Raw genomic sequence first — 24,798 nt, 5'->3', positions numbered from 1 at the left:
AATGAGTTGGTTCTGGATTTGTTGGGTGGTTTGAGTCTTTGGAGCAGGGTTAGATGAAGAAATGTTATTGGTAGTGAGCTTAGGTGATGCCATAAGTGTTGCTTTGATACCAAGAAACCTTTTAAGCTTGTACAAAAAAGAAGATGGAAGAAAATAGAAGAAGAAAGAGAAAGAGAGAAAGAGGTTGTAATGGCCGATTGTATTGACGATAAAAAATGCTCAGTTAAAAGAATGAGCTATGCACGGAGTAATATACAAAGAATATTGCTAACAACCTGTACATGTGGCTCTATACAATAGCAAGACTAAAAAATGAATACATCCAAATAACTAAAGCCTAACTAATTTCTAATTCAAGGTTAATTATACTATTACTATGCTTATCATCTCCAAATCAATAAAAATAACTTATATATATATATATATAATGATCAAATTAAAGTAATTCATAATCAAATTAATTTCTAAATATATTTATCATATTTTGGTTAGAAAGTTTAAACAGTATTTTGAACTTGAAACCTAAGTTGTTTCAATTACTTTTAAAAACAAATTGAATGTAAGACCAGAGATGACAATTGGGTGAGTTTGGGATGAGTTGTCTCCATCTTAATCCTATCTTGTCTATTTAAAATAATTTTCATTTTCATCCCATTTAAAAAATTAAATAAGACAAGACTAGGTGGGTATGCAAATTTCTCATACTCGTCTGACCCTACCTTGTTTTTAAAATTTTGAAAATTTTAAAAAAAATTAATTACATTAAAATAACTATATTTGATAAATAATTAAAATATTATAATTTTTTTATAAATTATTTTATTGAAATTTATTTTTATATATATCAAAATTAGGGAAATAAAATTATTTTTGAAAATTAATTTTATATATAATTGGACGAGATAAGGCAATATTCAAGATAAGTTAGAATTTTTTTTTTTTTTTAAATCTTAAATTCATCTCAAATCCATTTATATAAATTTCAAACTCGTTCTATCAATGACAAAGTGAGACAGATACTAAAAAAGCTCACTTCATTATCATTCACATATAATACTTAAATTAAATATATTTCATCAAACATTTAAATCCAATCAAATGGAGATTAAAGAGGTTTGCCTAAATTCGATCTTTTCATCCATAAAAAATTAGTTTGATATTTTTATCATCTTTATTCTAACATAAATCAAGTCAATTTAACCAATTCTTCCTTCAAATCAATCCAACCCCCCTGTCTTACGCCCTCGTCCCTACCAATAAGATTCCGAGGAACATGTGAAAAGCCCCTCAGGATATTTTGCTTTATGGCATATGTGTTTCTAGAATGGCAATGGGAAATTGGCCTTGTTAACCGCACCCCACTCCCCATCCTTCCACCAAACTAATTTTCTATCCGCCTTCCACCCTAATAATTGACTAAGTTTAAAAGTCAATATTCCTACTGTCATACACACATAGGTAAAAATTCTGTGTATGGAGAGAAGTCGTACGTCTCTAAATTTTAAGAAAGTAAATCTACGAATATTTTTATTTTAAAATAAATAAAATTAAAGCACGTGCCCATCCACCTCCTTTTCCCATGGCTGTGACTTCCCCCGGCGGTTGCGTCATGGGTTGCGTTTTCATCTCAGATTTCCAAATATGCCCTCGGCCTCGCACCCGTAACCCACCCTCATAGGAGTCTTACCAAAAAAAATTATTTAAGATATTTAATTTAATTTATTTTATTTTATTTTTTCCAAAACAAAATAGTATAGATATTATAAAATTATATTATAGTATGATAAGACATATAAGCATGCTTGTAACCGAAGATAGTTGGGCAGCGCAGCGCATCTATCATGAGGACACCATGCATGGGGTTCAGTGCAGCCCAACACATTGGACCTGCCAGTTACATTTCTACTTCATATTTTAATAAAGATTCCGAAACTTTTCTTAACAGTTTGTAAAAATTTCAAAATTTTGATCAACCTTTTCCTAATTTTGATTATAATGTATATAATCAGAGTGTCTTATCAAATTGATAAACATTTTTTATAAAATTAAACAAACTTTTTTATTAGAGTTGCAACTCTAAAACGAGTTCAAACTTATATAATATTAGAAATTTTCTCCATTATTTGATGCGAACATCACACATAAAATATATGCTAGTTTATGTTCCTATTATTTCGAGTGACATGACGGGGAAGTAAAACACGTAAAAAAAAAATTGGAAAGAGAGAAAAAGATTATTGGTAAATAGTTTTAGTATTTATATATATATAAACAAAAACAAAGAGAGTTAATTGGAAGTGAAAAAAAATAAATAAATTGATATTTAAAAAGGAAAGGGGGGAAATGCTCCAAATTGGACCCAAATTTGTTGATTTGGTAGATCTAATTCGAAGGATGCCTACCAACCCACCTGCCCGATTGAGAATCTCTTATGGTCAGAGTTTGAACATTTTTGTGGAACAGTGGTCAATATTCATATTTTTTATATAGAAAAAATAAATAGAAAAGGTAAAAAAGAAAAAGAAACCATTCCTATACGACATAAACAAAGAATTGAGAGCTTGTGCTGCTGTGAAATCAAACCACGTCGTTAATTTATGCATTATCATCGTTGAAGAATTCTGACCATTCCTGAATTGACCTTTCCACGCTCAAAGAGTGCTCGGGACCGAGGGAGGCTGCGAGGGCAGTGTCGTAATTTGGGAAACCAAGGGCATATAAAAGGGAAATAAAGGTTGATGGGGAAATTAAAAAATAAAAAAAACTCAAAGCGGCTTGGGGCTCATTCTTTCACACAAGGAAGAAAGAGAGAGCGAGAGAGAGTGAGGGAGATCGGTGGTTACGGATCGGTTCGTTAGGGTTTCATAGTGATGCATTACTGAAACAGAACCCTAATTTACTCTCTCTCACGTCCGATCAAATTCTTTTCGTCTTTTCTTTAATTATTTGATTAATTTATTTGTTAACATTTTTTGTTTTTCCGAGTATTGATCAATCTCTCTGCAATTTTTATTTTTTTTTGTGTTGTTCTTCTCTTTTTAATCCTTAGAACTCTTATTTGTTTTTGAATGGCGACGACGACTGATTCTTCGCCCCGTGGTTCGGGATTTTCCGCTGACGGTGTCCATAGCCCGCTGCGCAGGAGGAATTTATCTTCTCCTTGGGCTCAGATAGTGCGGGGAGAGACGGAATCGATGTCGTCTGTTCCTCATTCACCGACATCATCGTCTCCGGTGACTTCTTGCCCGGAACAAATCTCTTTTTCTGAATGCTCCCCGACCAAGCCTTTGTCGCCGTCGCCGTCACCGTCGCCGTCACGGTCACCGGCACCGGATAATTCTGGGGTTGGGGAGGCTTTGCTGGAGAATAGCGATGGTTGTGGCAGCAATGCGGGTCGTCAAAAGAAGCCGGCTTGGAACAAACCCTCGAACGACGTCGTTGAGGTTGGTCCCGTAATGGGCGCGGTGTCTTGGCCTGCTCTTTCTGAGTCTACTAGGGCTTCACCAAGGTCTTCTTCTGATTCTCCGAAGCCTGTTGTTGATGGATCGGCGGCCAGTATTCAGGTTTGGTTCTAAATCCCCCCTAAGATTTTGATTCTGTTTGGCTGCTGAGGAAATTGAGGGTAAAGGAAAGGATATCATTGCTTTATGTGTTCCTTTTAGATGTTGTTTGGTTTCAAATGTTGAAAAATCACCCTAATTCAGCCAAAACAGCTGTAAGCCTGCTGGAAGTTTGGTCTTCTCTTTCCAGCAACTTCTTAAGGACCAAAATACTCTGTTTTTTTATTTATTTTTCCGATTCTAATTATTATTTATATCTGCATGCATGATATTATTCACATGTCTGTTTGATAGGGACCTGTAATTCCACATTCGCCTCAGAAACAAGTTCCTGCTAATACAAACCCTAATTCTTCACAAAACCATGCATCCCCATTTCGGCAAAGATCGATTAAGAGCGGTGGTGGGTCTTCACAGACTGTCCATGGTCACCTGCCTTCACAGCCGCCTCCACCACCGCCACCTTATCCTCTATTTGAAATGCCTCAAAGTAAGTATGCAAAAATGGCGCCACCAGTGCTGGATTCTTCCACAAGAGAGCCTCCTTACAGGAACAATACTTGGGAAACCAGACCAATTGGAGGATTTGTGCCACAACCACGTGGACTAAGTGATCATCCTTTGCCAAGAAATTCTCGCCGAGGAAACTTTGGACCCCATCCCCGAGGAGATGGCCCACACCACAACAACTATGGGGGTCGACGTGATCATGATCGTGGGAATTATGAATGGAATTCTCGAAGTTCTAATGTCAGAGATATTCACATGCAGCCTCAAAGAGCTCCTCCCAGAGGCTTTATAAGAGCTCCACCACAATCCAGTTCTCCCCGATTCATGACACCACAGCCTATCCGACCCTTCATGAATCCTGCCGGTTATCCGGGTGAGGTTACCTTTTCAATGGACATAGATATTCTTACTATGTTGATTTGGAACTAATGACTCTGCCCCTTTCAGATATGCCATCTCAAATGTATTATTTCCCAGCACTGCCTTCAGAGCCCTTCAGGAGTGTGCCATTTGTTGCACATGCGCCACCTCCTCCAATGTTTATCCCTGTTCCGGACCCTCCTCTCCCTACTTTGTTAGTTAATCAGATAGAATATTATTTCAGGTATTTTGATATTGTTGGCTTGTTAATAATTACTTATCTTTTTCGATCCTCTCTAATCTATTTGAAATCAATCGTTCATGCTCTTGTTGTTTGTTTATTGTAGTGATGTTAATTTGATAAAAGACGATTATTTAAGGTCATATATGGATGATCAGGGCTGGGTTCCCATTACTTTGATAGCAGGCTTTCCTCGAGTAAGTTATTCGTGGTTGCTTTTTTAGTTTTCTCTATGTTGATAATTATGGATTTGTTTAGTTTTCTCTATCCTCATTATCATGATCAGGATCTGTGTTCCTTGTTTTAAATTTAATTTGTATAAATTTATATAAGATTATCTTTTTATTGTTGTCAAAATCATATTATATGTTGTATGCATTGCAAATCGATTGTATCAATTAAAAATTTGCAATATCTTGAAAAGAGAAAAAATAAATTTCTTTTTTGTTATTTCAAGATAGGACAACTTGTAAGTGTTGCTTAGTCTTTCTTTCTTTTATGAGACTGAATTTTCTATGACAATTTCCCTCTTTCAAAAGCTGAAATTTCTTTTTGTGAAACTTGGGGATCCATCTCCTTTTTTTTTTCCCCTTTCTGTTTGGTTCACATAAATGTGAAATGGACATATAAGGTACTAGTTTGAAAGTATCTGAAGACTTGTTCTGCTTGGGCTGTATGATATTTATGATCAATCTATTCATTAGAAATCATTTTTTGTAAAGTCGACATCATTAAAATTTTAGAGTTAATACATGTATTTTGATGGATGCCTATATTTATCTCTTTTAGTTAATGTCTTTTTGTTTCTTACAGTGTTATCAAAGGTGATCGCCTAGGTCATTTAGGCCTTCAGGCCAGGCAGGGTAGATAAAAGTCGTCTTTTGAAGACCTGGGCAAGGCAACTTCAAAGAAGCAACGCCTAGGGATAAGGCACAAGGCATAGAGGCGCCTTTGACCATGAATTAAGATTATACATACTTAGATTATAATTTCATACAATCTAACATTGGATTAAACAAAGTACAAGATAAAATATTATATTATCAATCATAGAGATAATAAAATGGAGGGTTATCAATCTAGTCTTGATAGAAGTAATGACAATTTTAATTTCAATAATGACTATGATGATGATGCCTAAAGCTTGTTTAGAATGTTTAACTTCTTATTTTATTTTTTAGATGTTTAAAAAATTAGAATATACATTTAGATAGGATGAATATCTTTAAACAATGATGTTTTTTATAATATGGGGTATAATATTTAACACTTTCAATAATTATTATTATTTTGTTAATTTTATAAGATATCGTGAGCGATGAAAAATTAATAGTGTTGATTGTTGAAGACAACACTTACATTGGTTGAATATCGAATAGGTAAATATATGTATATTTTTTATTCCCTTACTATAGTTAGGTTATCGCCTTGTTTTTCGCCTTAGTCTAAAAGGAGTCTTATCGCCTTGATATCGCCTTTTGCTTTTGGCAACATTGGTTTCTTACTTCTTTTTTTGAAAATGGCAATGTGATTTTCACATGTGTACATGGCTGTAATTACATATATAATATTATGATATTGATTTTAGCTATCTTTCCTGTTTAGTCTCTTCAATGAAATTAGTTATATGCTACTCTATAATGTATCTTACATATATTTACCTTCAATATATATGTGTGTGTACACTTAAAAGGTGCTTTCACTATATATTATTTGCTCTTTAATCTATGATATTTCTCGTGCTTCCTTAGCCATACAATTCATGATTAGGATGTAGCCTGATTGACTTAAATATTGTTAAAAATGGCTTTGTACTGCAAGATGAGGGTGAAAATAATTTGATTTTGAGCTTACTAACTAAGAGTCCTTTTGATTTTACCTTTGTAGACTGAACATGGTAGTCCATCTAAAAGCTCAATTTCACTGTTATATGTTAAGACGATGAATGGAATGTTAATTGATAAGCGGAAAGATTGCCAGAATGAGGCTGGTTGAGTTGAGTTTATGTGTCTATAACCTTTATTTCATCATCATCTTTCTTGCATTAGGGTCTCATTTTGATCTATATTTTCCGCATACGAGTGTTAGTTTATGTATTTACATATGTTTATTTGAGTTGTTAATGTCTAACTTCAGTTTGCCAACTTAACTTTTTTCTTTATTTAATATTTTAATCACTTCCTTCTAATTACCTTCATTTGATATGCCAATTATAGGACTTTTAGGTGTGATTCTGTTGACTGATCCTAACTTTTGCTTTATATAGTTGTAGTTGATCCAGCCTGAAGTACTTGTTATAAGATGCACCCAACTGCATTTCATATGGTCAATACTAACACTTCTTGGATGATCCAATGTGATCCAGAGCTTTATTAAATAATTACATTATTATATCATTGTCAATTTTTATCTAGTAATAAGATTTTATTATTTGAAGAAATCAGAGACAAAAATTGATAATTGGATTCTTTGAACTGAAAATTATTTTGTTTTTCCCTCATGTTACCCTCTCATCATGCAATACCCGTTACTTGGTTAAGTCATTAATAAAAATGCATAATTTGGTGAAGGTGGTTTGTTAGTTTTTTTTCATATATGGCCTGTGTTTCCAGTTACATTCTCATAAAGTGTGTTTCAGTTTATGTTATTAAATTTTACATTATTTATTTTATTTTATTGTGTTTGTGAATTATTTTGTTATTTTGTTCTATCACAACCCATCAGGTAACATAGTGACTCATTACTGACAATAAAACATAGTGACTCACTACTAATACCGCATCATATTGAGGCCATGACTGATACTAAGAGTTAAAACACCAGGTTGAGACTCCTGGCACAATATGTATGAAATGGAATTGTCTATAGTTCTCCAATTTTGTTGTTTGGGAGCAGCGGGTAAATGCATGTTATCCACAGTATATTCACAGGACAAGTTTATGACTTAGCAACTTGTGTCTTTTTATCAAGTAAGAGGTCATATCTTTATTTTTACAACTTTTAGGCTTCCCATTATAATCTGTATGCAGTTTGAATACAGATTTCCATGTAAATATCCTTCTATAGCACGACTTCATGCTAGCACCATCCATCTTTCTATCAACACCCTAAACACTTTCCAGTTTCCTCTGCATTGGCATAAATTACATTTTCAAGGCTGATTCAGAGGATATTTGTTATGCTTGATGTGCATTGTGCACCGAGGAATTAAGATATGCCTTACTATTCTTTGTTCTTTAGGTGCAACCACAAGTTCTCAAGCTGCTAATACATACCTAATGACAGTAGTTTTTTTAAGTCATTATACATTTTGTTTATTATATATGCCTAGTATTCTGGCAATTGCAATGGCTTCTTTATTTCTTCAACTGACACAGTCCTCACTTCAAGGGGAAGAAGAGTAGTTTTCAAGTTATTATACATCTTGTGTATTATGTGTACATATATTTTCCATATACAGATATAAAGAACACATATATTGCTGGGCCAAAAATGAAATTTATCCCCATAGTTCTGTCAAAACATCCATTAGGAGGCTTGTACACCAGAAATTCAAGTTCTAATTTCTAAGTTGAGAAAAGTTAACAAGCAGTTCGCAATATATCAAGAAGGAAACCATGAGCCTGAACAAGTAAAACCATATCCTTGCATGATTTTTACGGGTTATAGGTCTTCAAATTTACTGCCACCCTTATTTCTATCAATCTTTGACTATATACTCTTAATGCTGGAGACCGGTAGTTAATAGTTTGTATGAACTCTTAAGGAACAAAATAGATTTAACCTTTCTCACTGTCCATTTTCAGTCACTTAAGTGCTGTGCACGTGGGATTATGTATGTGTTCATTAACTTCCCCATTTCTGAATATCAACAAACTATGCATTTCTAAGTTTGTTGATCATTTGGTCAAATCCTCATGCATAAAACTAACAGTTACAGTTTGGGGGAAGAAATTAAGGTTCTTAGCTGAGAAACTATAATCTTTTTCAGGCTCCAAAACCATGGGAAATTAGGGTGCTTGAATGGTTTAGGATTTTTCTTGGGTATTCAACTTCTATGTTTTCTTTATTAGTAAATGTTTGTCCTATTTCAATATAGAAGTTGATGCATGCTTGCTTTGTTGCTATCTTTTTCAGGTACAGAGTTTAACAAATAGTATACCATTGATATTGGATTCCTTGAGAACTTCAACTTCTGTGGAAGTGCAGGTAACAGTTTAAGATTGAAAATTATCCACCATATGCATTACTGATTTAATTGACAGTTTTTAACAAATGATCCTTAAATCTTTACAACAATATGTGTGATATATGTTACAGTTAACTCATACCTGTTTGGAAAAACTTGCAACAAAGTGGTTTGCTCATTTGCAGGGTGACAAAGTGAGGAGGCGTAATGAATGGATGAAATGGTTACCTAGTTCTGCCAGGTTTCATGCTGACCTGGGCTTACAATCCCCTGGTGGATTGAGCTATGGTACATTGGTATCTTCTTTTCAAAAGGTCACAGTGGAGGAAGGGAGTGCTAACCAAAACAGTTTGAAGGGTAAAACAGAAGCTCACACTGAGACTGTTTTGGGTAGGGCTTCATCGGAGGAGTTTACTGGTGAATCACTGTGCAATGGAAGGGTACAGACTAAGACGCCACCTCAAGCTGGAGCGGATCAATCTTCTATTTAGGCCTCAAGCAGCTGGATCTGATCTCTATTTAGAGAAGAAAAACACACCCAAAAAGATGAGAAAAAAAAAAAAAAACCTGAAAAAAAGAAAAAAAAAACTGAAAAAAAGAAAAGAAAAACAAGCTAATTCACCATTTCCTGAAGGTTTGTGGGAATGTAGGGGCTGGCTACTGGTATAGGAGGTGCAGGGGTGGGAACACCTTCAATTTTCTCTGAATGAACCGGGAAACAAAATAATGAATACATATTATCTTAACAGAGAAAAAAAAAAAAAGAAACATGAGGCAGAAAGAGTTTAGATTTTGATTGGGCATATGAGATTATTGATTGTATAGTTTAGTTTTGGTGTGGACAAATGATGTTTCTACCATTTACCGGTAATTTTTGGTGCGATGATTTGGGTTCTGCATTGAGCAAAATTGAGTTGATTTTCTTAAAGCTTGGTTTCTCTGGTTACTTGTCCTTATGAACTACACCACTAGGAGAGAAAATTTTGAATACAGTGACAGCTTGGTTGGCAAAATTGGGTTTAGCCCGACTTTCTCTGACTATTTATAACTCCCGCAGCTTCATTTCTTTTTGGTGTATTTATTTCTTTTATTTCTTTTTTTTACCTCCCTCGTGATTTAATTTAATTCTTTTTCCAAATGAAAATGTAGGGTGTTATTACCGGGATTGTACTTGTTCTTCAAGATAATTATTTTGTCTAAGATGGGATGTGATGGGATTTGAAGGTTCAGTTGATTAGTCAGTTTTCATATTTAGAAGAGAAACTGAACGAGATTTATTCATATTAACTGTTTTTGACTTATTTTAGAGCACGTTGTAGCCTAAATATTACATATGCAGGTCTTAGTGAAACTTGTCTTAATAATTCTACTATCTTTTTTTTTTTTTTTTTGTGAGTAGTGAATTGGATAAATAGGAGAACCAACAAAAGAACGAAGGTGGCGTCGGGGGTATTGACTGGGGCCAAGCGAATATAGGAAAGTGTATGATTTTTGAGAAGATGCATGGGAGCATGGATTCCCATTTGGCATGAGACCAAGTAGGTGGTCCATCACAGTATATTTCTTTTTGCATTTGGTTCCTTTGTTGATGTTATATACCTGGGTTCTATCTTTTCTGTTATGTGATATTTTATAGTTTTTATGGTAGACAGAAAAGCAAGGAATCTTGGACCTCTCTTTAAGATTGTCAAATCCGAGGGTCATTACCGTTTTTTTATAAGTTATGATTTCTGGTTGAGGATTTTAGTTAGAAACTAGGTACCGAGTGAGTGAGAATTAGTAGAGATGAGGGCGCAGAGGAGCACGGGAGAGCGGACAGCGGTATCAATTACAAGGCGAGACACTAGGTCGATTCTAATTGCCTTTGGGGAACTTGTTTTTTTAAAGCATGACATACTTTTATAAATAAAACCCAAACACATCCAGGCTTACACCATTTGTTGATCTATAGGATGGTTATTTTTGTTTAGGCAATCCATATGTGAGAAATAAACTAGAGGGGACGGTAGGTAGTTGGTAAGGAGGTGGGAGGCCGTGGCATTTCTTTTTTGAGCCCTCTCCTCTACAAATACTTCTTAAAGGTGCCCAGACGTATGCTTTGCTTTGTTAGAAAGATCATCTCATCTGTGATTTTGTTACTTTCTTATTATTCAACATCTTTTTAAAATGTTTGGAATCTTGAAATTTTCATTGATTGAATTGGATTTTGGATCATATTTTAAAAAATTGATATGCATCTTGGAATCGTATTTTGCTTTGCTCAAACACAGGCCTTTTCTTATGTCTTACATCTAAGTGGTAAGAGACTATGCTTCTTAGATGCATACTTTTAAAACTATACCTTAATAATAATTTTATTCTCCCAATTTTACCTTAATTGATAGTTTTAGTGATTGAGCTTAGACTCTGAAAGTGGGGTTGGGCATAGAATTTGTAATTCGTAATGCAATCGAGGCATTTAAAGTTGTCTCCGAGACATTAAAAGAGGATGACGGTGGAGCCTAGTGGTGGTTGTGAGTTGTGACCTAGAGTCGATCTCATCATCAACGGTCCCCCAGAGTTCAGATCTCCTTGTTTTGAACTTTGAACCAGGAAAACGTGGCTTATAGTGTCCACTCTGTGCTTTTGTACGAAAAATACACACCCTTTTTCTTGTTCTCTCGCTTTCCTTTTTTTTTTTTTTTTCTTTTTGACATGTCGCCTTCGTCCTACTCCTCATCCATTTACTTAAAATAATTTCTATCCTCGTTACATTTAAAAAATGAAATAGGGCAAGGCGGGTATGGACATTTAACTTTTTTCTAAAATTTTTTTAAAAAAATTATTTTATTTTTTTAATTATATTAAAATAAATATATTTTATAAATAATTAAATTATTATAATTTTTTATAACTTATTTTATTAAAAAAATATTTTATTATTATCTATATATTAAAAATAATAAAATAAAAATTAAATTAAATTAATTTTATATTTAATAAGGTGGTATGAGACAATTCAAACCTGTTTCAAATTATTTTAAAAATCTTAAATTTGTTTAAAACCCGTCCCATCTGGATGAGATGGATACTCACAAAACCCGCCTAATTGTCATCCCTAAGGGATAATGTACTTCCGGTAGTAATGTACTTGTGGTAGTAGGAGTCTTAAAATTCATAGTATCTTCATCAGATTACATTCTCTTCTTAGTGTTGACAATGGGTGGCTGCACAAGTAACTTTTATTCTCTCCTATTTTTTACGAAGAGAGAGATTGTTTTTAGCTAAGATTCCTTGTCCTGGTAATATCCTTTTGTCTTGAAAGTTCATAAAAGGCAATGATCAATTGCAAGACTTGAGATTTGGAACTCTGTCCAAAGAATCTTCATGGTGGGGTACTGCAATTTGGCTATAATTTTATTCCTGCCCTTTGTGATCTCAGATAGGCGCATGTTGTTATAATCTCCTTTCATTTGACCAATTTTTCCCTATCATCCATCTTTGTTAGAGGCCTTATACCTTTTTCTATTAAAAAAAATGTACAAATCTTTTCATCTAATACTTAAAACCAAGGCTTTTGGAGAGCTGATGGTGGTAGGAGAGGTTCTGAGAATTGATACAGAAAAGATCAATGAAGAATATGTAAAACGCCAAGTGGAAAAATTGGAAAAAGGTTAGCTGTGATTTACAAGACCTCCAATCATTCGAATATGCAAGAAGCAATTAATAACAGGGCGTACACAAAACTTCCGACCATCCGAATAAAGCAAGAGGCAAATTACTTAAAGTATGTGGTGCCCAATGCCCATTGCCCACGTACCTTATACCATAGGCGTGGAATAATGGTATAAGGTAGAGGTACTTCACTTTTCTCTCTTTTTCCTGCTGGGCTGATTAGGTAGAGTGATTTCCTCTTCCGTTTTTTTTTTTTTTCCTCCCTTGGTGCTCATTTTTCTTCTTTGTATCTGGTTAAAGACAAGAGATGGTAAACTTATGCACAGTACAAAACCAGAGGGCACCCAGACTTTTCTCTCCATCCCAGTTTTTCTCTTCTCTTCCCTCGTATGTTCATTCACCCTCCCCTCCCTTTCTCTCTCTCTCTCTCTCAATGTTCACCATGTGGTCATCGTTAGTTGACGACGACGAAAACGGCAGCAGCAAGAGGGTGTCTTGCTCACCCTCAAAGTCCTCCACATGTTCATCTCATCCTCCTTTCTCACCCTCATCTCCCATCCCCGACTCTTCACCCAAAAAAACCATGGACGAAGTCTGGAAAGATTTGAGCCTCTCTTCTCTTCATCACCACTCCATCAGCACCATCAACAATGCTACCACCAACACCCACCATGCATTTCGTAGCACCCTCCTTCAGGACTTCTTGGCTCGACCTTCCAATATGGGCCCACTTAGAACAGGCACCTCTACTGCTGATCCCTCCTCCGCCGGAGCTGCCACTCCCTTCGCTTCTCCCCTTCCTCCTCCGCCCACCCTCTTGAGCTTGAATTCACTCCCTGATTTTCATTGCATTGACGACACTGATCCCATGAAGCCGCACTCTCATTTGCACAATAACGCCACTGCTGCTACGCCCTATCTGTACCCTCCCTTCAATGTTTTGGCTGCTGCTTCTCCCGAATACCCTTCATTCCGCAAGAAAAGGCCCCGAGGAAGTGACGATAATTCTGGCGATCGGCGACATAAACGCCTCATCAAGAACAGAGAGTCAGCTGCACGCTCCAGGGCTAGAAAACAGGTCTCTCTCCCTCTCCCACCCCCACCCACCCCAAGCCCATATGAAACTAGCTACAGTCCTCACTCCTCGATCCATGAATGATGTGAATACTGGGTCTTTTTTTCTTTCTTTATTTTTTGTTTTACCCTTTTAAATGTTTCCTTCCGTAGGCTTACACAAACGAGTTGGAGCTGGAAGTTGCCCACTTGATAGAGGAGAATGCAAGGCTGAAAAGACTGCAACAAAAGGTGAATAAAGTGATGGTTAGAAAGAATAGGCTATTTATACTCCATTAGTTTCCTCATTTAGGATTAAAAAAGTTTGTGTGTTGATGCCCAACATAGAATCTATTACATATACACTATCTTTGTGTATCTGTTTCCGCAGTTCTGCCCAGAAGCTTCTGCTCAGCTTCCAAAAAAGCACACACTCTACAGAACCTCAACTGCCCCATTTTGAGAAGTAAGAATGCATCCCTTTAATTTTGGTCCTTATTTTTGCTCCCGTTTTGACTACTACCTCACCAAATTTCCCCGGGAAAGAAAGACATCATGAAGAATCGGTTTACCGTTTACCATGGGCTTTAGCCTCTTACTAGACACATCTCTATCAAGGGTATCTGTGAAAAGGAACGGAAGAGGAAAAATGAAACAAAATAACCACCAAGAAGGAGAAGATGAAAACTTGTTTAGATCCTGGTCTGCTGGGGGCATTGGTGGGTATTTTGTTCTTTTTAATATCCATATCTTGTGTTTTTGTCTCTGGGCCATGTTCTGCTGCTTTTTTTTTTTTTCCCCCTCTCCCGATGGGTAGGAGGGCAGGGGGTGAAAATAAATGTACTACTGTTCTTGCTTGCCCAGATAAAGAAATTGCAGTACTGAGATGTGACATGTTTGCCTGCTGGTGTCGCCTTCTTTTTCCCAGTCTTATCTTCCCCCCATCCCCCATCCCTTGTATTAGTCGCTTCCTCTTCACCTTTTTTTGTTCCCTTCTTTTCATTACTACAGTTAATTTTTCTTTTATGGCCCTACTTTTGGCTTGTTTTGGTATTGTCCTTTATTTTGTTCTTTGAATCCAAGCATTATTGGCCAGACCAGGTTTCATGGAATAACCTTTGCCCACATGATGTGAAGAAGCTAATATGCACTTTAGGACTATAATGGCCACGACAGAGACTGATGGAGGGTCTATTCACAATAAAGATAGTGTTCTTCAATATTCTATATATCAAAGAAAAAAAGGGAATTCTCCATTAGCCTACGCCGATGGATTGATGGTACCCATTGATAGTATCACCTTATCGGGTCCATTTCTTCTTTTTCCAACTCAGCCGATGTGGTTGTTGAATTGGGCGAGCTGTGATGTTGTAGGTGCTGTTGGGACTTGACTTGTTTAAATATGCAGACAGCTCAATGTTCAGGATACAAGTCCGGATAAGAATAATTGCCTTGGAGTAAAAGTGGGCTCATATCGCCTATCAAAATTAGCAAATAAAGCTAAGATGATAGGAAAATAGGAACTTGTCGTAAGCTTTTGAACGACTCAAGTATGAAGTAATAAGAATTAACACCTTTATGATGTTATTTCTTCCATACCGTTCTTGGCTGTCCTCATGGTTATTCTTCTTAATGTTTTACCTCACCAAACAAGCACTTAAAATTACTTACAAATTTGATTGAAAAATAAGTTATAATAAAAATAAACCCTAAAGCTCTGCTAATACAAGCTAATTATCTAGCTCGAGCTGAAACAATTGAATTTGTTGAGTTTTCTTTCACTGCAGAAGACCGAGAAGAAGAAGCTTCCTTCACCTCTACCCTTGGTACAAAGTTTCCATTGCAAGAACCTTTCATCCTTATTGCTCTCAGTCCCATCTTCTTCAAGACGAGTATTTAAAGTGACCAACTCTAGAATAACGGAAAGAAGGTTAGATGTCGTCAATTCCTAAAACCAAACTTTATAACATTTTAAAAAAAATTTGACCTACAATTGATTGATTTTATATTATAAATACTTTTTTTTAGTTAAATAATATGATGATAATGGTAAATATCAAAATCCTAAAAACTTTCAAATATTCTTTATTAATAATATAATAGAACCGGAAATATTATTCTTTTTATTATAATAATCTAAACTTATTTTGGTGTTACCGTAAGATCCTTAAGAAAATAACCACAATTTAGAATTATTTTAGATATTTTGACCATATATAAGGCCACCTTAGCAGTAACAGCTTTGCCCAGCAGTGTCTTGATGTTAAACATGGGATTATGTGGTGAAACCAGCCCATGATTTCGTATAAATATAATTATAGTCCATGTACGGACGTCAAATGAATTTTTTTTAATGAAAATAGGTGTTTTTTTTATAATATATTTTAATTATTTTCATTTATATAAAATATTCTAAAAAATAAAATAAAAAACTATTTTTAAGAAATATATGAAAAGATAAAATAAAAAGTTAAAAGTATCTCAAACTCTTGAGTAGAATCTTATTTTAAAAAATATTAAAAAAACATTCTTAAAAATATTTCTTTTAGCAATGAAAAAAGTTTTAAAAATACCAAACTTTTTGTTTACACCGCTTGAATATGGTCATATGGATTGGGTGGGAGACATGATAATTTGGAGCTTTCTCATTTAAACTTGGGTTCCACTCACCACTTGAACTTTGACCTATCCCCACCATCCAAACACTCGTCCTAACGTCGCGGTTTTATTTCAGATTTTCACTTTTCTTTTTTCTTTTTTTCAAATGCTTTTAGGAATGGAGGAATGAATGGACAAATGGTCAAAGGGACATTGTAGATAAGTTCAATGACTTGGTTTTACTTTATATGCAAGCCAAAGCCACCTAGAATCTTTGCAATTCTAAGCTTTTCAAATAAAATAACATCTAAGGTAGTCACAATTTGGGAAAACAAATTTAGTCACCTAATAAAGAAAGTGGAAGTCGAGTTTGAAAATATATTTGGATATTTATTTTTTTTATTTTTGGTAAAATTGAGTTTACAAAAGGCAAAAATTGAAATATTAGTTTAATGTTTTGCACAATTCTAAGAATCTTCTAACTCACACGATAACGCCACTTTTTATGATGAGTTTTAAGTTAAGTGATAATGTCACATCTTATCCTTGCAAAGTGAAAAATAACAATAAGAAAACCCGTGTAGCATGATTATTCTTATTTATTCTCTACCAAGCAATTAGGTGCATCACCATCTTACTTGTCCTTTTAGTGGTGAATCGATTGTACCACTTTCTTGCTTTTCATTGTCAAGCATAAAATGTCAAAATATAAATAATTTAAACGCGACGTATCGAAATACAAGCGACTAAAAGGACAATAAGTCTCTTTCAATACAATGACACTTTACCAAGCATGGTAACTCTATAAGAATTACCCGAACTACTTGTAGGAATGCCCCAAATATCATATCTTATGTTATAACCCATTCAAGATCTTATATTAATAGCTTAAAAACAATAAGATCATGTTATGATCCAAAATCAAGATCATGTTAAATCATTAAGAAAAATAAATCGAAACCATACCTAAATCTATAGTGATGTAGTTAAATAAGGTTTTAGTCTTCCATGTCTAAATTTTTCTTCTCTTAAGAAAAATAAAAAACCTTATTTTACCCAACCATGAGATATGAATAAATTTTATAAAATCTGTTTAAACCGAGATCTCAACCTATTTATATTTATATTATCAATTAGGTAATTCTTACTTAAACCACTTTTTTATTTTATTTTCTATCTATCATAAAAATAAAATAAAACTAAGTGATCTCTATACATTAAAGGTCACACTTAATAAGATGTCTACGCCCAACAAAAAAAACTTATCTGATCACTTTAATAAGTTAAACAAAAATGATAACTAATAATTTATAATTAACCAACATATGTGGACTCACTTTAATAATTTACCAACAAACTCATCAGCATGTTGCATGTACAAAGTTCAAAACATCACCATGTGTGAGAGAAAAAAAAATGAATTTAATGTTTTGAACAATTTTATTAAGAAAAAATGAAATATTTTTAATAATTTTAAATGAAGATTAAAAAAAAAAAAAAAAAAAAAACCACTAACCCCTACAAGAGCTACAATATAACAAAAGAATATGCATATATTCTAAATCCTTTTTATTTCTTTTAGAAAAAATATAAAAGAAACACAAATTCAAACAAAATTATATATAATGAGTTTGTTTTGCATCAAGTATTTGTTGGGAACCTCATATTACTTTGTTCTCATGTCTTGGATCGTGTAGGGTGCATACAAATCTATCATAGACTCTCTAAATCTATCACAGATAAATAGGTATTCAAAGACAATATGGATATAATATAAAACATAGATATAGAGAATAAAAACATATACCTTTTATTTGAATGTTGCCAAATCAATTCCAATTGATGTATATAACTCTAAAGTCATAATGGATCTCATAAGCACTATGAACTTTTGCCCGATGACTCTTCCAAGTCTAGGCACTAAGATAGTGAAGGGTGGAGGCTAAGTCCACCATGAACTTGAGTCACTTAATCTAGCCCAAAAATGTTACTAATTGATTAATTAATCAATTAGACAAGTCTAGAGATATCACTCACTTATCCTTGTGCAACTTTGCATAATTACCAAAATGTCTTTATGCACAAAAGTGAACTAAAAACTTTGGTTCCACTCACCACTTGAACTTTGACCTATCCCCACCATCCAAACACTCATCCTAATGTCGTGGTTTTATTTCAATTTTTCACTTTTTTTTTTTTTTTTCAAATGCTTTTAGGAGTGGAGGAATAAATGGACAAATGGTCAAAGGGACATTGTAGATAAGTTCAATGACTTGGTTTTACTTTATATGCAAGCCAAAGCCACCTAGAATCTTTGCAAATCTAAGCTTTTCAAATAAAATAACATCTAAGGTAGTCACAAATTGGGAAAGCAAATTTAGTCACCTAATAAAGAAAGTGGAAGTCAAGTTTGAAAAAATATTTGGATATTTATTTTTTTTATTTTTGGTAAAATTGAGTTCACGAAAGGCAAAAATTGAAATATTAGTTCAATGTTTTGCACAATTATAAGAATCTTCTAACTCACACGATAATGCCACTTTTTATGATGAGTTTTAAGTTAAGTGATAATGTCACATCTTATCCTTGCAAAGTGAAAAATAACAATAAGAAAACCCGTGTCACATGATTATTCTTATTTATTCTCTACCAAGCAATTAGGTGCATCACCATCTTACTTGTCCTTTTAGTGGTGAATCGATTGTACCACTTTCTTGCTTTTCATTGTCAAGCATAAAATGTCAAAATATAAATAATTTAAATGCGACGTATTGAAATACAAGCGACTAAAAGGACAATAAGTCTCTTCCAACACATTGACACTTTACCAAGCATGGTAACTCTATAAGAATTACCTGAACTACTTGTAGGAATGCCCCAAATATCATATCTCATGTTATAACCCATTCAAGATCTTATATTAATAGCATAAAAACAATAAGATCATGTTATGATCCAAAATCAAGATCATGTTAAATCATTAAGAAAAATAAATCGAAACCATACCTAAATCCATTGTGATGTAGTTAAATGAGGTTTTAGTCTTCCATGTCTAAATTTTTCTTCTCTAAAGAAAAAAACCTTATTTTACCCAACCATGAGATATGAGTAAATTCTATAAAATCTGTTTAAACCGAGATCTCAACCTATTTATATTTATATTATCAATTAGGTAACTCTTACTTAAACCACTTTTTTATTTTATTTTCTGTCTATCATAAAAATAAAATAAAACTAAGTGGTCTCTATACATTAAAAGGGGCCACAATTAATGGGATGCCTATGCCCAACCAAAAAAACTTACCTTGTCACTTTAATGAGTTAAACAAAAATGATAACTAATAATTTACAATTAACCAACATATGTGGACTCCCTTTAATAATTTCCCAATAGACTCGTCAACATGTTGCATGTACAAAGTTCAAAACATCATCATGTGTGAGAAAAAAAATGAATTTAATGTTTTGAACAATTTTATTAAGAAAAAATGAAATATTTTTAAAAAATTTTAATATGAAGATAGAAAAAAAATCATTAACCCCTCGTTATAAGAGCTACAATATAACAAAAGAATATGCATATATTCTAAATCCTTTTTTATTTCTTTTACAAAAAATATAAAATAAACACAAATTCAAACAAAATTATATATGATGAGGTTGTTTTGCATCAAGTATTTGTTAAGAACCCTAGATTACTCCGTTCTCATACCCTGGATAGTGTAGAGTGCATACAAATCTATCATAGGCTCTCTAAATCTATCACAATAGATAAATAGATATTAAAAAATAATATGGATATCATAAAAAAACATAGATATAGAGAATAAAGTCATATACCTTTTATTCGGATGTTCCCAGATCAATTCCAATTGATGTATATAACTCCAAAGTCATAATGGATATTATAAACACCATGATCTTCTGCCCTATGACTATTCCTTGTGTCTTCGTACTGAGATAGTGGAGATCTCAAGGATGGAGGCTAAGGCTCTCTACTAAAGGGGAGAATGACAAGACTTCGAAACCTAACCCTTAAAAGGGGTATTTATAGGTTTCCTACTAGGTTTAAGTGATTTAAGCCCATCATGGGCTTGAATCGCTCAATCTAGCTCAAAAAGGTTACTAATTGATTAATTAACCATAAAGGTCCAATTAATCAATTAGCTAAGAATGTGTTTGACAGTGATTCTAAAAAGTATTTTTGACATTTCTAATACTTGAAAGATAAAAAATTTCAAGTGTAAAAAATACTAGAAATACTTATTAAAATCACTACCAAACGCACTTTAAGTCTAGAGATACCACTCACTTATCCCTATGCGACATTGTGTAATTACTAAAATGCCCTTATACAAAAAGTGAACTAAAAACTCATTCAACCCTTGTGTCACAAGGAATATGAGCTTAGAGTAGGAACCATTAGGACCCATAGGTGTACTAGCTCCCTCATAATCAAATTCTGAAATTGACTCATTATCCCACTATAAAGAGTCAACTGCACTTCAATACCCTATGTATATTACAACGAGACATCAAGTGCTCATGTCCGTGACCTACTATCCACCATATGCATACTCCCCATGAACTGGTGTTCGTAATCTAACAAGGTAGTGTTATCGCCTATCAATATTACTTTTCAAATCCTTGAGTTACAGATCTCACTTATTATGTGATCAACTAATATACTCTAACTTAAAGGAGCATATATCAAATTCAACTAAAAGAATTACTACGACCACATATTTCATAATCATATGTCCTTTGGATCACCCAATAGGACATACTCTCTCAATCCAATGAGATATTATGGTGTCTTTATTGAGAATACCTATTACCACCAATCTTCATTAGTAGTGACCCAATCCAAAGGGATATATGTGATGGGGAAAACCCGAATCTCTCGATTTCCCAAGCTCAGATCAAGTTAGGAACATGCATAACTATCTTATGGATTTTTTTAAATCGTTTGCACAGTGGAGAAATAACATTTTTAAACTTTAAAGGAATTCAAAAAGTGCTAATGAAAACCATACCTCATATTTGGATGTTCCCGAATCAAATCCACATGGTGAATATGAAGAACAAAATCATAAAAGTCTCGTAAACCCAAAGTCTTCCTCCAGATGACTCAAACCTTGATCTTGACATAATTTTGGTGGGGATAGAAAGGATGGTGGAGGCTATGACTCTTTCTCTGTCTCTTTGGAAATGGAAGATGTCTCTCTAGAAAAACTATGGGAACCCTAACCCCTAAGAGGGTATTTATAAGGCTTCCTATCGGGCTTTGGTGACTTGTCCTACTAGGCTTCCTAAGGGATTAAGTCACTTAATCTAGACCAAAACAATTCCTAATTAATTAATTAACCCAACATGATCTACTAATTAATCAATTAGCCCAATATAGAGACTTTGTTCACTTACCCTTATGCAACCTTACGTAATTACCAAAATACCCTTATACACAAAAGTGAACCTAGAATCAATTCAATCCTCATAACCCGTGTCAACAAGGTATATGAGCTTAGAGCAGGGACTACTAAGACCCATAGGAATATTGGCTCCCACAAAATCCAATTCTAAAGTTGATTCAACATTTCACTAAGGAGAATCAATTGAACTCTAGTATCATTAGTAAGTAACAACGAGATACTAAGTGCTCGGGTACGTGACTTACTATCCATTGTGTTCAGTCTCTCCATGAACTGGTATTCGCAATCTAACAAAGTAAAAACTATCAATTTTTCAAGACTCCCTCTACTATCCTTGAGTTATAGATCCTCCTATTGTGTGTTCTATTAACATATTTTAACTCTCAAAAAACTTATGTCAAGTTTCACTTAAAGAACTATTATGTTCATAGTTTCCATAAATACAACTCCTTAGGATCACCGAAGAGGACACACTGTCTTAATACCAAGAGATATTATGGTGTCTTTATTGAGAATACTTATTGCTAGCAACTTTCATCAATAATGACCCAATCCATAGGGAATATATGATCATATTACGATTTCACTCGTAGGTCAAAGTCATTACTAACTTCAACACAAGCTCAATATTCTTTTAAGGTTGAAAAACAACACAATGAAGCAGTTTGGTGGAGTCATGACTACTTGATAGCCTTAAGTCACAACTCGCCATAGGTCCTGTCCAATGTGCAACCATACACACTAGTGCACTCACTATGAGAAACTTATCCCATTAGCCAATACTAGTTATCCCTCCAATTAGGAGGTGGTGTGCTACAACCTCTAATGGGTTGCTTAGACCCATGAACCAACTGTGAACAAGTCATTTATTTACAAGGAACCCATGACTTAGATCTTCTATACAACTCTTAATGCACCTAATTCATGTACAATGCATAAGATGTAGACAAGATTCCCATAAAGTATAATACATGAAATAAGGATAGATAAAAGTGAAATTGAAACATCATTAAATAAATAATGAGTTCCAAATTTATTATCTCATGTCATATTTTTAAGGGTTTTATCCTAACAATATGATTATTTTAGGGTTTCACCCATAGGTCAAAGTCTCTTGTTGATTTTGGCACAAACTCAATATCTTCTCAAGGTTGAGAGTTCATGCAGTATAGTAGCTTAGTGAATCATGACATTTGATAGTCTTGTATCATGATTCACTGTAGGTCCTATCCAATGTGCACTCACCATGGGAAACTCATCCTAATAGTCAAGACAAGTCATCCCTCCAATTAGGAGGTGGTGCACTATAGTCTTTACTGGATTGTCCAAATTCATGAACCAATTGTAGACAACTTATCTACTTACAAGGAACTCATGACTTGTATCTTCTGTACAACTCTTGATACACCCAAGTCATATACAATGTAAGAGATATGGATTAAATGTTCAAATAAATGACAATACACCAAAGGAATAGCAAGGGAATAGTTAAATAACTTAAGTCTAACTTTATTATATCATGTGTTGCTTTTAGGGACTCAATCACAACCATATTATATTGTATTTATTACATTATGGATTCCCATGAAATGTATATATATTTATATCAATTTTTTTTTATGGTAAATGAAAATATATACATAATCAATTCATTTATCAACTATATGTAAACTAAGATTTTTTATAATACAATTTTAAAATAAAAAAAAAAAGAATTTATTGAAATTTGAAGAAGCCTAGCCTCCGTTAAAAAATTCCTTAAGTTAACTTATGCCTTGGCGCAAATTGGATATTAAAATAGGTTGAAAATGTCTTCTGATACATTTGGACCTAAAACTTTAAAGTCTTGAAAATATAAAGAAGTTGATGGTTATTTGATTAAAAAGGTTATTGAACCCGATTTTGAAAATCTAATCTATCATCATTTTTTGTTATCATTTTAACAAAAATATCCTCAATGTTATTTTTTAAATAAAAATAAGTGAAGAGTTAGAGAGATTATTTTATTCATTTTAACTAATTAATTTAAGTAGTTAAAAACTTTTGAAAAAAATCTTGAAAATGTGACCCTCACCAAAGAGTTATGTTTCTTTCCTTCAAAAAAGTTAAGAAAACTTTGAAAAAAATTTAAACAATCACAAAAAAATTTACGCTTCAAGAGCTGATTTTTTTTTTTTCTTTTTTTCTTTTCAAAAGAATGGACAATATCAAGTTTGTATAGTTTTTGAAACTTCAAAAGTATTATTTCTTATTTAAATAATTTTTACTCTTTGAAAACTATACCTTAATAAAACTTATAATTATTTTGAATTAATAAATTCATTATTTTTATTTATTTTAATAATTATAATGTAATTGTTTAATCTATGTTTATTATTATTATTATTATTATTAGTATTATTATTATTATGTATAATTCCATATTTATTTTTGGTAAATACAAATTATAACTTTTAATTGATTATAATTTAAATTAATTATAAATATTAAATTTTTGGATTAGTCTAAGATTAAGTTAATTTTAAGTATAAGAGAAACTTTAAGGTTATATTTGGTTCTCAAAAAGCATAAAGGAAAGAAAAAAAATATTAAAGAAAATGATTTTATATACATATATATATATATATATATATATCAAAGACAATCAAATTTAATTAAAATTAGTTAAAAACTTATGTATTTTTTAATTATTTAATTTTTATATTGATGAGTTAAAGTAAATAAAATGAGTTTGAAGTAATAAATAAAATTAATTAATTTTTATTTTTTTTCTTCTACTTTTTCTTCTTATTTTCTTCATTTGACATTTTTTCTCAAATTTTTCGAAAACCAAACATAACCCATATTTTTTTATTCATACTTGGATGATGACTTCGATCGAGAAATCATATATCTCTTTTCGAGTATAAATTATGTTCGGTTTTTGCATGCAACAATTTTCACTATTACATAGCAAAGTTAGAGTACTACATCAGTTCCTATTTCTTAAAAAATATATCTTAAGATTTATATGATAAGGAGCGGGTTCCCAATTTCATGTCTCGGTGGTCTCTTGTGTGTTGATGAAGGGTATTAAATTTTAAATGGAAAAAGGTATATATATATTTGATGGATTTGACTGTAACTTTGACTACCTAATTTTAGTTGACCATGGCTTAAAGATCATTACTTATAAAATTATGCCGACTCAGTTTTCAAAAT

The 24,798-nt window shown here is 33.1% G+C and overlaps 2 protein-coding genes across 2 annotated transcripts; both read left to right on the top strand.

Moving 5' to 3' along the window:
* The first annotated feature begins 2,766 nt into the window (after positions 1–2,766).
* LOC117906902 (la-related protein 1C-like) lies at positions 2,767–10,089 on the top strand. Its single transcript, XM_034820177.1, has 6 exons — positions 2,767–3,563; positions 3,855–4,443; positions 4,518–4,674; positions 4,778–4,868; positions 8,809–8,880; positions 9,046–10,089. Exons 1-6 carry the CDS (start codon positions 3,069–3,071, stop codon positions 9,349–9,351), a joined length of 1,710 nt encoding a protein of 569 aa, XP_034676068.1. The 5' UTR covers positions 2,767–3,068; the 3' UTR covers positions 9,352–10,089.
* A 2,668-nt stretch (positions 10,090–12,757) lies between these two features.
* On the top strand, positions 12,758–14,601 carry LOC117906269 (protein FD-like). Its single transcript, XM_034819246.1, has 3 exons — positions 12,758–13,592; positions 13,742–13,819; positions 13,959–14,601. Exons 1-3 carry the CDS (start codon positions 12,822–12,824, stop codon positions 14,028–14,030), a joined length of 921 nt encoding a protein of 306 aa, XP_034675137.1. The 5' UTR covers positions 12,758–12,821; the 3' UTR covers positions 14,031–14,601.
* Positions 14,602–24,798: the final 10,197 nt, after the last annotated feature.

This window comes from Vitis riparia, chromosome 18 (assembly GCF_004353265.1).
Source record: "Vitis riparia cultivar Riparia Gloire de Montpellier isolate 1030 chromosome 18, EGFV_Vit.rip_1.0, whole genome shotgun sequence".
NCBI classification, from domain to species: domain Eukaryota; kingdom Viridiplantae; phylum Streptophyta; class Magnoliopsida; order Vitales; family Vitaceae; genus Vitis; species Vitis riparia.
The sequence above is the reverse complement of the archived record's forward strand: the minus strand, read 5'-3'. Positions and strand labels throughout refer to the sequence as shown.

Bases quoted from the DNA above. Each gene is read 5' to 3' on its own strand.
- LOC117906902 (XM_034820177.1), top strand. From the start codon at position 3,069: ATGGCGACGACGACTGATTCTTCGCCCCGTGGTTCGGGATTTTCCGCT. The intron at 4,675-4,777 runs GTATTTTGATAT...TGTTTATTGTAG, and splicing joins CAGATAGAATATTATTTCAG to TGATGTTAATTTGATAAAAG. The intron at 8,881-9,045 runs GTAACAGTTTAA...GCTCATTTGCAG, and splicing joins CAACTTCTGTGGAAGTGCAG to GGTGACAAAGTGAGGAGGCG.
- LOC117906269 (XM_034819246.1), top strand. From the start codon at position 12,822: ATGGTAAACTTATGCACAGTACAAAACCAGAGGGCACCCAGACTTTTC. The intron at 13,593-13,741 runs GTCTCTCTCCCT...TTCCTTCCGTAG, and splicing joins GCTCCAGGGCTAGAAAACAG to GCTTACACAAACGAGTTGGA. The intron at 13,820-13,958 runs GTGAATAAAGTG...CTGTTTCCGCAG, and splicing joins TGAAAAGACTGCAACAAAAG to TTCTGCCCAGAAGCTTCTGC.